Here is a 14,673-nt window from a genome sequence, read left to right as displayed (position 1 = left end):
CTTTAAATCCCGATTTCGAGGTCATTTACTCAAAAATCATACCTTAGTCACTCTTTCCAACTTAAAGCTTCCAAAATGAGAATTTTCTTTCCAAATCAAACTCCGCACTTCCCGAAATTAAATTCTGACTACGCGTACAAGTCATAACACCTAAAGTGAAGCTTCTCAGGGTCTCAAACTACCGAACGACGTGCTAGAACTCAAAACGACCGGTCGAGTCGTTACAATACATTATTATTTAGTACAATACGATTATTTATACTATAAATCTTTCATTACTAAACCATTACTCAAGCGACCGCATCAAATATAAAAAGCTTGGACCACCAAATGTGGTACCACGGAATATGATCCAATGGCTTGGCTCCCTCTATCTTAACAAAATATTTCGAATTTAAGAAAAGATTCTTAATAGAATGCGCTTCCTTATAAATAAGCTTATTCGGTATGAATAAGATTAGTAAAAATTGCACGAGGCACCCTATTTAGTCACCCCCATTTAACCTATACCCACTTTTTAAAAATATTTTAACTTGTACCCACTTTTTAAACAATTTCAGGCCTCTTTCTCCTCCTCCTTCTCCTTCGTTTTTTGAATGCTGAACCTTGAGATATTGTTATGCGTTCTAGCCTGATGATTCATATATATCAGCTTGTCCCATTATGTTCAGTTTGGTCTTATTCGCAATAATTTAAACTCTTAGATATTTTAGCTTTACAGGCACATTGATTTTTAGTTCTAATTTATCTGTAGTAACTTATTTTCATGTCGAAAATATTTTTCATTCTTTAATCTTTGAAATGAACAGCATCAATCGCTGCTAATCATGATCTATTAAATTCATTATTGTTTAGTACTATTTCGTTTTTGTATAATATGTTCTTTTGTTGAATTCTTTTTTTGAAATATTATCTTCCTCATTTCCGTGTGCATACTTAGAATTCCAGCTCTAAGAATACTGAAATTCAGCAAATATAAACAAAAACTCCAGCTCTTAGAATGCTGAAATTCAGCAAATACAAAATAAACTTCAGCTCTAGAATGCTGAAGTTCAACAATTACAAAACAAAGTTCAACTCCTATAATACTGAAGTTCAGCAATTACAAAACAAACTTCAGCTCCTAGAATGCTGAAGTTCAGCAATTACAAAATAAAAACTTCAGCCAAAACATGTTGTAGTTTTATGAGCTGAAGTTTGCCATTGCACTATGAACTGAAGTTTGCGTGATTGCCTTTGCAAGTCAGGCCAAACTTCAGGCAAAAATATCTAAAGTTTTGTTACACTTAAGGCAAAACATTCTGAAATTCAAACTTCAGACATAAATTTTTGCTACTTCAGGCCCGTATGTCTGAAGTTACCCGAAAAGTGAGTACGGTTGCAATTTTTTTTTGCAAAGCGGGTATAAGTTAAATGTTGACCCAAAAACTGGGTATAGATGCAAATGCCCCATAATATTAGTTGAGCAAGTGAATTTTGACAAATGGTTAAAACAAAATAAAATAAAAACATGGGCCAAATCAGATAGTTGGGTGGTAAAGATATGGGCCGACCCAGCCCATTTTGATTTCTGGAACCCGCAAAATAATCTCAACTGTGAAGACGCTTTGATATGCATATTCATAATCAAAGATCAACAAAACACCGACTTAGATTCAGTGATAATAAACAACAAATTCGAAACAAAAAAATGATTTGTTCCTCTAGCTTAGTCATGTCCAGTAGCCCATCTCCTCCGGCGAGTTCTGAAGCTTCCGATGAACTGACTCAGCCACAGGTTCGAAAATTTAAAACTAGTCCTCAGCTAAACCGGTGGTCCAGAGCTCGAAGCATCCGGTCCGGAAGGAAATTAGACCGGTCTGTTGAATTACGCACCAGGTCCGGTTCGCCGGTTCAGGGCGAAGAGGAATTTGAGTTGCCTACGTCTCCTAAACGTGGGAGTGGGTCCGGTTCGGAGAGTGAATCGGAGGGTAACGGAGGAGGGAAGTCGATATTTATGGTGTCTGATGGAACTGGATGGACGGCGGAACACGCCGTTAACGCGGCGTTAGGACAGTTTGATTATTGCTTAGTTGATCGGGTTTGTCCTGTGAATACTCACTTGTTCTCTGGGGTAAGTTTGCCCTTTTGTCCGTTGTAAGTGCTTGTTATTCTTGTATTGAGCTTAAGTTTTATGCACCGATGATATGTAAAAAGATATTTACGAAAAAAGTAATGGTAGTTAACTCTATTTAATACTCCCTCTGTTGTATTTGACTCAGACAGGAAGTTTAAGTAACAAATGAATACTTTTGAAACTTGTGGCCTAAAACAAATCATCTTGTGCGACTAAACACTAAAATTAAAGTTAAATTGTTACTAAATATAGAAAAGTGCCATTCTTTTGGTACTTCCCCTATGTTGGGAACATGTTGAGTTTGTTGTTGTTGTTGTCATTCTTTTGGTACTTACTGAAACATATTGGGTTTGTTGTTGTTGTTGTCATTCTTTTGGTACTTACTGAAAAGGAAAGAGTGTCACGTAAATTGCGAATGAGGGAGTAGTATTGATGATAATCTTTAATAAATGGTAAATACGTTGTTATAACGGGTAAAATGACACTGATTTTGTAACTTTCCATGCCATATAACTTAATTACTTTTGTATTTTATGTTAGCATTTAAGTTCTATGCACTGAATAAACTATATTTTTATAATCAAGTCATCTATTAAGTAATTAAAGGTAAATCTCTAGATAAATATTAATTGGTAACCAAGTAAAAATGATAAGTAACTTACTGTGATCAGGTTAAGATTTACTCATCGTGTTAAATTTTTTTTTAACAGTGTCAATGCATATATAACTTAAGTCCATTGGATTGGACTTTAAGTTCTATGCAGTGACAGTGCAGAACATACTTACACCAATCAGGTTAAGTTATTAATTGGTATTCTGGTAAAATGATAACTTACTTACTGTGACAGGTTGAGATTTACTGATAGTGCAAAAGAATCTTTCACTATCAGTTCATATCACTTGATATGAAAGATTCCATGAGAACGGCTACAAATTTAGCATACAAGTACTTTTCTTTCTTGGAGCTGCAACTGACATGCATTTTCTTTTGTATTGCCGGATTTATACAATAGTAAACTTGATATGAAAGATTCATGTGAAAAAGTAATCTGATCTTGTTTTCTTTTTTTATCATCTAAAATCCAAATGAACATGTTTACTATCTGATATTTTTGACTTAATAAATATTTGATTTGATCTGACACCAGATACGATTAAGCTTATGCTGGTTATTTTGTTGAACTGTTTTCGCTTGATGGACCACATTTCTAGATTGATGATGTTGAACAATTAATGGAGATAATAAAACAAGCAGCCAAGGAGGGGGCGATGGTCGTCTATACTTTAGCTGATCCTTCTATGTCTGAATCCGCCAGACAAGCATGTAAACACTGGGGTGTAGCGTCTACCGATGTACTGGGGCCAATTACAGAGGCGATTGGTGGCCATCTTGGTGTTTCACCTTCTGGCCTCCCTCGCTGGGCTCCTGGGAGGGAGAAAACTCTCAGCGAGGAATACTTCCGAAGGATTGAAGCAATTGAATTTACCATAAAGCAAGATGATGGCGCATTGCCACGAAACCTGCACTTGGCTGATATAATTCTAACGGGCGTTTCACGATCTGGGAAGACACCACTGTCTATTTATCTTGCACAGAAAGGATATAAAGTAGCTAATGTGCCTATTGTCATGAATGTAGACTTGCCCAAGACTCTTTTTGAAGTTAACCCAGAAAAGGTTTTTGCTTTGACCATAAATCCTGTTGTTCTGCAATCCATCAGAAGAGCAAGAGCTAAGACTCTCGGTTTTAATGGAGAAATAAAGACCAACTATTGTGACATGGATTATGTGAAACAAGAGTTGGAATTCGCGGGAAAGATTTTTGCGCAAAACCCTGTCTGGCCAGTGATAGGTAATTTGCCTCCCAAATTTCGTATGTCATATATGTGATGAAGTTTTTCTGTTGTCTGATATTGGGTGTAATATATTAGCATAACAATCAGGAGGTGAACCTCCCACAACTACGCCCATGCAGACGAGTTAATGAGGAAATGTATTAGTAATTTGATGATTCGTTTTCATCCATTTGGTTGCAGAAGTTACAGCTAAAGCTATTGAAGAAACGGCAGTTATTGTTCTGAGACTTTACCACGACAGAAAGAACAGGTGTTCAATGCCAAGAATTTCAAAACGCTATTAAACTATTGTTCTCAAGCATTGAGGGATCAGATCTTGGGGTTCAATTAAAGACTATACTTGAAAGTCTCGAGTCAAGACATCATCTTTGGCTGGCAACGCCGGAGCAATAAACTTACTATGATAGCAACTTATGTTTGACAGGTGTCGTACGTTTTGCTTTATATGTATCATACAGTGCTCTACGTAGTTTTCATACGCTAATAGGTAATATAACTCTTCCAATAAAACCCCCGTTGCACCTCATGTAAATATTGCAACAATATGAACTCTGAATGCAGCTAATGCAGTTGCATCTATGTATATTTTGTAAATGAGCGATATTCTGTCTTTATTCCTACCTGGCTTGAGGGTGGAGCCTAAGGGGAATGGAGGGGGACAGATGTGGCCAGTTTTTTCGCTCCATAAAAGAACTCTTTTCTGTGTCTGTGATGCAAGTCGAAGGTCCAGCATAAAATTTGTACCTGTGTTTCTTTATCAGATAATGGTGTGCCAATATGGCTTGATACTGTAATTTTCTTCCCATCTATCCAAGCCTTGGTGGATAGAGTTACTTCGTACCAGTTGCCGGTGGGAGGTATTAGGTTTCCGTGGAATTAGTCGTGGTACGTGCAAGTTAGCCCCGTCACCGCGTAAAAGAAAAATTTATATCCTGATACTGTAAAATGCTGATTGTCCATATAAACAAAGAACTAACTGCTACCATGGGTTGAATCTTATACAGATGCATCAAGTTATGTATTAGCATGTAATACTCTTTCAGAGATGGTATATTAAATGAGTTGTCTTCTTATCAAACTAGGCAGCAACATGCGGCACTTGACACAAGATGTCTCCTTGACAATGCCAAGTTCAGCTTCACTCTAAAAGTTTTTCACATATGAGGCCTACGAGTTGAAGTTGCTGGCTGCTGTGTGGGTGAGTTTGGGGTGTTCAGTACAATATAAGGGCTAGAAGCTAAGTTCCTTTGGTCGCTGCCCACACACACAAGACACTCGCATGCGTTCGTGCCTGCTTTTGGCGCCCACAGTCCGCTTTGCCTCTTGTGCATAGCACTGCCAATGCTGCCTTGTTCCTCCCAAGGCTATCCTGTCCTACTTGGCATGGCATTGGTGTCATGCTCATACAATACGGGCAAGCTGTTGCGGTGTGGAATGTTATGCTTATCTCAGAGTAAGTTGAATAAATATGCACTGCACGTATAACAGCTTTGTAATAGAGAAGTTTATACAACCACTACTGCCCTATATGCTTCAATAAAGAGGTATGTCTTGTTCTATTAATAGCTTACAGTAGAGGATCGCAAAATATTACTCCTGGTTCTCAAAAACAACTTCTGTATAATATACCAAACCAAAAAACATAACCAAAAACACATATAAAAAAAAAAAGAAAAAAAAAGATATACATGTGTTCCAAACCCCGCCACTCATTATTTGAATATTTCACATCTTTTTCATGTTGTGTTGGCAGCTGATTGAAGTTATTTCTTTGAATTCTTTCTAATGGAAGGCCAAGCTGTAATTTTAGCATCTCTTTTGGCTCCATTCATCTAACTCCTTTTTGTTATTCAAAAACTAGTCATGCTCAATATCTCTTCAATATCTCTTCTGCCTCGATATCAGACTTCTGAGTTGGAATTTGCAAGTAGTAGCTTGGCCTTTTTATCACTTTGTTATTTAAGAGAGCAAACAGTTCCACACATCTCTTCTGTTAACTGAAAACTGTCTTCTCCATTTTGCCTGGCAATGGATAGTATGAAATAGATTAATAAGAAGCTTTGTCTTCTCCATTAACCTTGGCCATGGATAGAGTGAAATAGATCAATAGTATTGTTCCAATACTTGACCTGTCAATGAAAAAAACAATAAAAACAAAAGTCAGCTGTTTTTACAATGCCCATCAGTTTGTATAACACTACCAAAAAGAAAAAGGAATAACATTGTTTAACAAGCTGAGATAATTACAGGGTAGCAAAGAAAATTAGTATCCTCCTGGGATCAACGGTCCAAGAAGGGGAAGAAGATCGTCTGAAACTGAATCTCCTGCCACCAACTTTGCTCTCGGTGGTAGTAACACCGTTGGCGGCCGCCACACTGCTGGTGGCGGCCGCTGCTGTGATCTGATTACGTATGTCTGGTGTCCTGTGATCGGCTGTCCCCACCGTTACTGCCGTCGTCTTTTCAGGAGTGTTAGCTGCTAGCAAAGTTGCTGCACTTATAAAGTTAAGTTTAAACAAATTGTACTTGTAAAAGAAATTGTTATTGTATATAACTTAAATCTTAAATTTAATACCATTCAGATTACACCATAATTATGTCTTAGCTTATTCTGTTTCACTCAATAATTCTAATGCGATGGGGTGCTTTCTTCTAAATTAAGGAGGAAAAAAAAAAAGGAACGACACCCCATAAATTCCAACCCGTTGACAAATTATATATCATAATCATTCTAATCTTCAACACGAAAGAGAACCGGTAAAATGATCTCCATATGACCAATAGGTCACGTGTTCGGGCTATGAAAGCAACCACTAATCTTGTATTAGACTATGCTATTTACATCACACCACTTGGAATGCGGTCCTTCTCCGGATACTTGTGTACTGAGCTGCCCTTTTCTTTTTATTCTTATCTTCTTGTAACATTTTTGGATGTTATTGAGTGGACAGCTTGGATAATGTTATTTTTCAATTGTATCCATTTTGATTGCAAAAAATGTTCGTGGCATAATCATTTCATGAAGTCATAGCTCACCAAGAAAATCTTGGCAATCTTTAAAGAAAACATTAGCAAAAGGACAATATCTAATAAGATAATGGAAAGAAAGAAAAAGAATTAGTATACTAGTCAGTAGTCCCTAAAACGGGAGAGCTCACGTGCACCTATATTATATAAATTACAAACTAATGGCGTACGTAATTGGCACATCTAGGATTGAAGATCAGAGTAATTCACCTAAGATGATTTTTAAAGGAATTAACGAAACGACAAGGCAACTAAGCTAAGTACTATAATAATACTTAAATAAAATTTTGATCTTGTAAAGTACTACCATATGAAAATAACGAGACAGAGTGGATTTCTTAAGATGTGAGTTGTTTAGTGAAACTATATATGTTTGTCGTGCAAGTGCATGGTGCATGTTTAGGCACGTTTGTCACTTAATAACTCTACGATGGTCAAACTAAATCCTTCATAATAATTAGTATCATTATTGCTATTATCATAATTGCTTATAATACTACCCGTGGCGGACCCACCATTTGAAATTGGCAGGGTTACCAATGTCGAATAAAAATTTAAGTAAATGCTGGAGTCTGAATCAAAACCAAGCAACACTCTAAAATTTAAGGTGTGCCCCTTTAAATCGGCCAATGAAGTTGCCTAATTTAAATTTCAGGGTGTCAATCAAAATATATACTTGTTATTTAAGATATATACACGTATAAAAATAAAAAAATTCAAAGTTATCGGGGTCAGTGACTCCCGTACCCAAAGGGTAGGGTCCGCCTATGAATATTACGATTAAAGAAGCAAATTTAGCATCTACCTCAGAAAAAAAAAAATCTGAATAAATAAACCTCAAAACTCTGAAAACAGGACGTATTTTTCGGTGGGTGATTTTAGCATTGATAGAATTAAATTAAGATAGTTGATTAAATTCAAACAATCTTTAAATGATGCAGTTGTCATTTTATCCTAGCTTGGTAGGTAATTGATCTCTATCTCGTCTGTACATATTTTATTAAAACTACAGCAGTGATTACGAACTATAGACATGAACTGCTAAACTTTAAAAAACATAATATATCTCAATCCTTCTAATTTATCTCTCCTTTGGAGGATACATATAAGTGATAATACGATTGTGCTTCTTTTCCAAGGAACTAAAAATTACAACAAGGAGATTAAATTGCTATATTTAGGACTCAAAATTGCAATCTAAAACCATTTTACGAAATGTATATTTTTAGTGGCTCTAAAAAAATAACAGTATAAAATATATACTATATTTTTTGTATATATATATATATATATATATATATATATGATACACTTTTTGACTAGCGGATGTAATTAATTTCGGCCGACCGATCAACTTTATTTTGCCCAACAATTATAAGTCACCTTTGTCACTATACCAAGGTTATTCCTTATTTATGGACGATTCAACTATTTTTACATATACAAAAGGAATTATTTTTACCTTGTTTACGCAATTTAAATTCTTGATGAAGGGATTCAATTGAAACTATTCGGACCCAAAAAAGAATTGTGGACAAATTGGTCAATATTTTTTTACCAGTGCTTTTGCTGGAGACGGGTAAGGAGAGAAAAACATAGTTAGTGGACTTAAAACCTCAAGAATTTTACCAGCTACTCCATATGTTTCGTTTATATGATTTTTTTCGCTTTTTTAGATTTAATTATGTAAATTTTGACCAATATTTTAAAATGTATCTTTTTTTTATCATTGTGACATTAAAAGAATTGTAACTTATAGTAATTCTCATATAGTTTTTGAATATAAAAAATTATAACTTTATGATATTAAGTTAATCTAATTCAATTTAGCTTCAAATTAAAAGCTAAAAAATTCACATAAACTAGAACGGGGAGTGATTGATTTTAGCAAACTACTGTTAAATACTTCAACATTGAAGAAAGTGAACAAAAAATGAAGAACGAAAAAAAATCTATTACCTCTTGGTGAAGTCGCCATTAGGTTAGTGTCTTTCTCATTCATAGCGTTAAAGTTTGTTCTTTTCTCGCCGCCTCGCAATGAACCCTTTCTTGACAAGTTTCTCTGCAACTTTTTTCATTCAAACCATTAATCTAAAGAAGAAGAAAAAAAAAGAACCCCCCCCCCCCCCCCCCAAAAAAAAGAACCATTATTAATGAAGAATACACCTTTTTCCCTCTACAAGTTTTCTTGCTTAAAAAAGGGAATTCATTTTTGAATTAGACCAAGATCGAAGTTGGAAAACTAATCATGAGTTCTTCCCTTAATATTGCCAAAAGGAATTTAGTAGTTAAGACTAATTTGTATTGACATAATGTTTTTAAGATGCTTGGTGCATGAAGTATCTCGGGTTCTCGTAGGGTTCAGGGAAAGAGCCACTCTCAAGGGGTCAGATGTAAGCAGTATACCCTAATGCAAGCATCAGTGACTGATTCTAACTGTTCTAAATTGTAATTTAGAGGTCAGACAACTTTATATTAGTTGGACCTTTGATTAATTAACATCTCTTTTTTTTTTTGATTGACCTCCGTTGCTGAAAGGATCCCTTCAATGGTATGAAGATGAAAACATTAAAAAGAGAAAGGAAGATGAAATTAACTTACAGTAATTCTTGAATTTCCACTGATTTCTTTCTCCACAAGATGAGATATGGTTTCCATATTCACAACAAAGCTCTCTGATTTTGAGCTTGTGCACTTTAATCCATTAATATGATCAGAAACAGAGATCTTTTCAACACCCTTTTCTCCAAATTCTCTATTTAAGCTTTGATTTTCAGCACCCATATTTTCCAGCAATTCAATATGCACAGCTAGAACCAAAAAATACAAGTGGTGTATATCTAGAAACAGCGTAAACAAGAGGAGGGTTGGTCCTAATTAGTTGGAAATTGGATATTACCAAAGAGAAAACACAAACCACATTCAACAATAAAGTTCTAGGAGTTCAATAAAACAGTTGTCAAAGCAAACGTTGAGAGGGATTAAAAAAATTTAAAGCAAGTTGATCTCTGTAAAAGAAAAATAGGATTGACCCAGAAAACAAGGCATATTTGCTGAATGAGGAGCTGAAGGAACAGGGGCTGATATAAAGGAGCCGTTTGGAAGTTTTCGGTACAGAATTTAAATTTAATGGGTTCTGTTTTTAAGCAATATAGAAGTCAAGATTTTTATTAAGAGACTTTAAAATACAAAACAAAATATGAAGTAATAAGTTAAGGAATTTAACATATAGTCATATTCATAAAAAGAATTGATTTGTCTACACAATATAATTTTTTCGACGAAAGGATATAAATTGAATCTCATTGGACAAAGATACGTGCACCTCTATTTTTACCACTAATGCATAACACTTTTAAATTATTGTTTTAGAATTTAATTTATTATTTGTCCCATTTTATGTGATAGTTTGATTAGATACAAAGTATTTTGAAACTTATAATCTAAAATAAATTATAAATATTAGTGTGAATATAATTCATCTGATTAAGGATTAAATAAAAATTTAAAGTTAAATTAGTTTTAACTATAAAGATGAATCATTCATTTTAGCATAGAAACAGAAAAGTGCCTTATATATTGGGACAAAAATATGCTCCACAATTTTAGCACTCGTTTAACCATAGATTTGGGTATATTTTTTCATTTTCGTTTTTGAAAATACTATTTGTTCATGGAACATGATCAGTTTTTAAAAAGATTTTGAATTTTTTTTCAGGTTTTGGGTGAATTTTTTTCTTCAACTCACAAAATTTCAAGTTTTTTTATAAATAAAATGTATGTGTAAATACAACTTCAACTTACAAAAATTATTTTTCAACACAAATTTCAAAGGCTCTTTTTTCAAGTTTTAACTAAATTTACATCCAAACTTTAGGTTAATAATCTTTTACCTTAGGTACATATTTTGTGTAGAAAATATTGGATTCGGTTTGAACCTATAGAACTAGACTCCACGTGCCTGTTTGGAAGGTATCACAAACTTGCCTACCCAATCAGGAAATAACAGTTTATTACCTGATGAATTGACAACAAAACAAACACATGTAGTTCAAGGAAGTCAACTTTCCCTATTCAGTAAATAAACAATTAATTTCCAAATTCCAAGTGTTTATTACGTTACGATGATAAGAAAGACAGATACTTTATTTGCAAGACTCCATCTTTTTCTTTTCTTCAACTGCAACATGTATTTTGGGTTTGAAAATAACCGAGTTACCAACCTAACACGTCAGGCAAAAGTCTCTTTTATAATTAATCTTCATCTTTAATTTATTTGTTTCTTACGCAGACAGAACTCTAACATGCAAAGACACGTAACTTAGATGTATATCCAGACACATAAATATTAGCTAGGTGTGGTTATTCTTTTGGTTTCTCATTCCCCGTTTGATATTTATATTGGAGCTGACTAAATTTGGATTTCACGCCGGAAAATTCAATATTGGAAGTAAAGTAATGCCTAATAAGGGCGACTCCGGGGTGGATTTAGGTGTGTGTGGGGATTCTCCCGAACCTCTTTCGCCAAAAAATTACACTGTACATCTAAGGCAAAATCTATTTTGTACCTCTCTCTCTCTCTCTCTCTCTCTCTCTCTCTCTCTCTATATATATATATATATATATATATATATATATATATATTATATTTTGGATCTCCTGACACAACCCAAAAGTATAATTTAATAGTCAAGGGACTTCAAAACCTTTGTGAGGTTATTGGTTCAATTCCGTTGGCGACAATCATTTTTATTTTTTTAAATTTTTTTTTTTGAACCCCTTTAGCGAAAATCATGCCACTGAGCGACTCTATCCCCAAGACTTAAATATGCAAATGTTTTAGTTAAGAAACAAAGAATACTTACCACTCCACGATAATCCTTGATGCTATATTATGTATGCTTATGTTTTTTGATAAGTTTGTTTCTTCTTTCTAGTTAAAAAAAGGAGAGGAAGATGAAAGGGGAAAGTCAACGAAAGATCAAAAAATCATGTCAATGTGTTAACACCCAGAATTGAAACTCTGTTCTTAAATGAGTGTTTCTAACGTATTTATGCGCTGGTGATTGTATAATTGTATCGGTTCTTTAATGACAGAGCTGACTTTGTTTGGTTGGGTTTAAATTCTATCTATTGACCATGTAAAGAAGATTTAACTAATCAGATTATTAATAAAGTAATTATGAATAATTTTTTTGTGATTGATTTTAACTGGTAATCTGATGAAAAATTATTAATTTTGTTATAATAGATTAAACTATACTAATAACACAAAAACATATGTATATTATCATTAATATATAAATTAAGTCCAATTTTGCAGGAGATAATTAAACGTTGTTAAGTATGAGAGTTAGGTTCACCTGGGTAGGGTCTAAGTTATCAATGGCGTCACTTACTTCCTTAATTGTTTTGTATTTATATACTCCTATATTTTTAATTTATGCGAACCTATTACTATTTAGTATTTAGGAATTAAACAAGATTTTCTTTTCTTAAAAATACGTTTAAATATTTTGAATTATTAACTATTGTGGCATATTTTTGATGTAGGTTCTAAATATGTAAATTTTATTTCAAAAAAATAAAATAAAACATTTATGTCTAAATTCACATCGAAAGTTAGTTAATTTGACCTGAGTACTCCGAAAATATTCATATAAATTGAATCAGATAAAAGAATTGTTTGTTTATTTTTTCAGAATTTATAAAGAAAAAAAACATTATGCCTTCTAAGATCTATTATCCACGTAGTACATGATCATATGCTTTTTTATTTATTTTTTTTATTTTGTGGGGGGTACTCCAAAATTTCAGAAAGGATACATACACTTTGGTTGAGAGACGTTGCTTAAATAGCCGGGGGGGGAATTATAATGTACAAATTTGGATAATGTATAAAGCTTGGATGCTACTCCTTTATACCCCGCTTTCATTGCTAATTTATAAAATTCCTTATAGAAAGTTCTTCGCCCATAATAAATTCTACGCGATGCCAATTTGGATTAGTCAGACAGTTTTAGATAATGGGTACCAAATAGTTATAAGTAAATTCTTTTTTTATTTAAAAAAAAAAAGACAGATTAAAGAGCTAAGCATAGAGTGAGGTGAAACCTAATTTGCTAGTCAAATGGTGCAAGTGCTTATCCTTCACACACTTGTTTGATTGATCATCCTTTGCTAAGCATAGAGTGAGGTGAAACCTAGTTGGCAAGTCAATTGGTGCAAGTGCTTATCTTTCCCACTTGTTTAATTGATCATCCTTTGCTATTATTGCACCTTTTGTAGAAAGTCACATTCTTTCTTTCCTCTCTATGGTTCAACTCACATTTAAGTGTTTTCATTATCATTATTTAGTTATATCCTTTTTATTCTATTCCTTCCATACTTTTCGAGCATGTTTCCTTTTAAAACACGGTTATTCACTTTATCTGTACATATTAACAATTGTAATATATAGTTAAAGAAGTTCTTGGAAGAATTAATAATGTTAATTATGTTAGTCACCTTCCTCCCTCTAACAGTCCACTATGCCAGCTAATTAGAAAAACATTACTCCAATGCTTTACTTATCTTTAGTTCGCTTCCCTTTGCCTCTTAATGACTATGGCGTTTTGAATAACTGATCCAATAGTTGGAATCATTTATCCTTAATCAAAAGTTTCGGTTCGAATATGCAAATAAAGAAGCTTTAAATAAGAATGTTTTACTATCTCTTTAATAGACCTATACGATGCGAATTCAAATTAGTTGGTCTAATGAGTTTAAATATAGGAAACAGAACTCCAATTAATGAAGATTGGATCAGTTTAACTGAGGTTGTTATCAATTTTGTAACAAGGTTGTCTTATTTTATAATCTAAACATGAGCTATTCCTCAACTTGAATGTTAAGTAGAGACTTCCTTCTCAAATAATTTTCTAGGGGTAAGAGTTGTAGGGAAATAACACCGGAAAATGACAACGATACTTCAATAATATTATTTATGAGCAAATACACGAATTGGCTTGAGTCGTACTAGGCACTATCCTAAGAAACTATTTCAGCAATGTGAAATATTTTCATAGGATTAAACAAGCATACCTCTATTTATTTAGAGGATACAAGAATCAGCAAAATTAAATAATAAATCCAGCAGGTTCAGAAAATTGGAGAGAAGAATTGATAATAATAGGTAATGATTAAAGGAAGAAAGTAATGATTAGCAAGATGAATTCTTGGTTGAGAATTGAGTAAGTATGATGGCTAATCCACAACCTATTTATAGGCAATTGGGGAGGTTACATGTATGACAAGTGTGTTTACCCTCAAAATCGAGCTTGGCTTATTTTGTCATCATGTCTCGAGCTTGGCTTATTTTGTCGGAGACCGGGGTATATCAATAGCCCGGTTTTACCCGTATATAGATAGTCCCCTCGTTTATCGGAGAGTGAATGACGAGAAATGACATGAGTTCCTGATTCTTACTTCGACATATTGCGGCAGAAATGACAAAACACCTGAAACGTCTCGTCAGTCATGTCATAATAGCATTAAATGCATATCAGCCGCCGGTCGACTGTTCCTGGATGCAAAACGTCGCTGAACTCCTATAAATACCTCCTCCTCTGTCCATTTTTCACTTTACAATAAAACTTCTACCTTCGTACCTTCAGGATTTCAATAATTTCTAGC

At 33.9% G+C, this 14,673-nt stretch overlaps 2 protein-coding genes across 3 annotated transcripts; one reads left to right on the top strand and one right to left on the bottom strand.

Annotated features, from left to right (window-relative positions):
• Positions 1-1,614: 1,614 nt before the first annotated feature.
• Positions 1,615-4,590, top strand: LOC104109587 (probable pyruvate, phosphate dikinase regulatory protein, chloroplastic). The gene is made up of 3 exons (XM_009618928.4): positions 1,615-2,113; positions 3,329-3,968; positions 4,153-4,590. Exons 1-3 carry the CDS (start codon positions 1,691-1,693, stop codon positions 4,254-4,256), a joined length of 1,167 nt encoding a protein of 388 aa, XP_009617223.3. The 5' UTR covers positions 1,615-1,690; the 3' UTR covers positions 4,257-4,590.
• Positions 4,591-5,430: 840 nt separating this feature from the next.
• Positions 5,431-10,054, bottom strand: LOC104109589 (uncharacterized). Of its 2 annotated transcripts, none has more exons than XM_009618929.4 (4): positions 9,601-10,054; positions 8,959-9,067; positions 6,220-6,463; positions 5,431-6,101 (listed from the first exon to the last, which is right to left on the bottom strand). In XM_009618929.4, the coding sequence occupies exons 1-4, from the start codon at positions 9,781-9,783 to the stop codon at positions 6,020-6,022; spliced, it is 618 nt and encodes a 205-aa protein (XP_009617224.1). In that variant the 5' UTR covers positions 9,784-10,054; the 3' UTR covers positions 5,431-6,019. The 2 variants fall into 2 exon arrangements, with proteins under 2 accessions (XP_009617224.1, XP_009617225.1); XM_009618930.4 differs by having other exon boundaries at positions 8,959-9,061; positions 9,601-9,931.
• Between the last annotated feature and the right edge of the window lie 4,619 nt (positions 10,055-14,673).

The sequence above is a fragment of the Nicotiana tomentosiformis genome, chromosome 8 (assembly GCF_000390325.3).
Source record: "Nicotiana tomentosiformis chromosome 8, ASM39032v3, whole genome shotgun sequence".
NCBI classification, from domain to species: domain Eukaryota; kingdom Viridiplantae; phylum Streptophyta; class Magnoliopsida; order Solanales; family Solanaceae; genus Nicotiana; species Nicotiana tomentosiformis.
The sequence above is the reverse complement of the archived record's forward strand: the minus strand, read 5'-3'. Positions and strand labels throughout refer to the sequence as shown.

What these genes read in the sequence shown, in the direction of transcription:
- LOC104109587 (XM_009618928.4), top strand. Translation starts at nt 1,691, where the DNA reads ATGATTTGTTCCTCTAGCTTAGTCATGTCCAGTAGCCCATCTCCTCCG. An exon ending in ATACTCACTTGTTCTCTGGG is followed by an intron (nt 2,114 to 3,328) that starts GTAAGTTTGCCC and finishes CCACATTTCTAG; the next exon opens with ATTGATGATGTTGAACAATT. An exon ending in CCCTGTCTGGCCAGTGATAG is followed by an intron (nt 3,969 to 4,152) that starts GTAATTTGCCTC and finishes ATTTGGTTGCAG; the next exon opens with AAGTTACAGCTAAAGCTATT.
- LOC104109589 (XM_009618929.4), bottom strand. Translation starts at nt 9,783, where the DNA reads ATGGGTGCTGAAAATCAAAGCTTAAATAGAGAATTTGGAGAAAAGGGT. An exon ending in GTGGAAATTCAAGAATTACT is followed by an intron (nt 9,068 to 9,600) that starts GTAAGTTAATTT and finishes GAATGAAAAAAG; the next exon opens with TTGCAGAGAAACTTGTCAAG. An exon ending in CTAATTTTCTTTGCTACCCT is followed by an intron (nt 6,102 to 6,219) that starts GTAATTATCTCA and finishes TTTCATTGACAG; the next exon opens with GTCAAGTATTGGAACAATAC.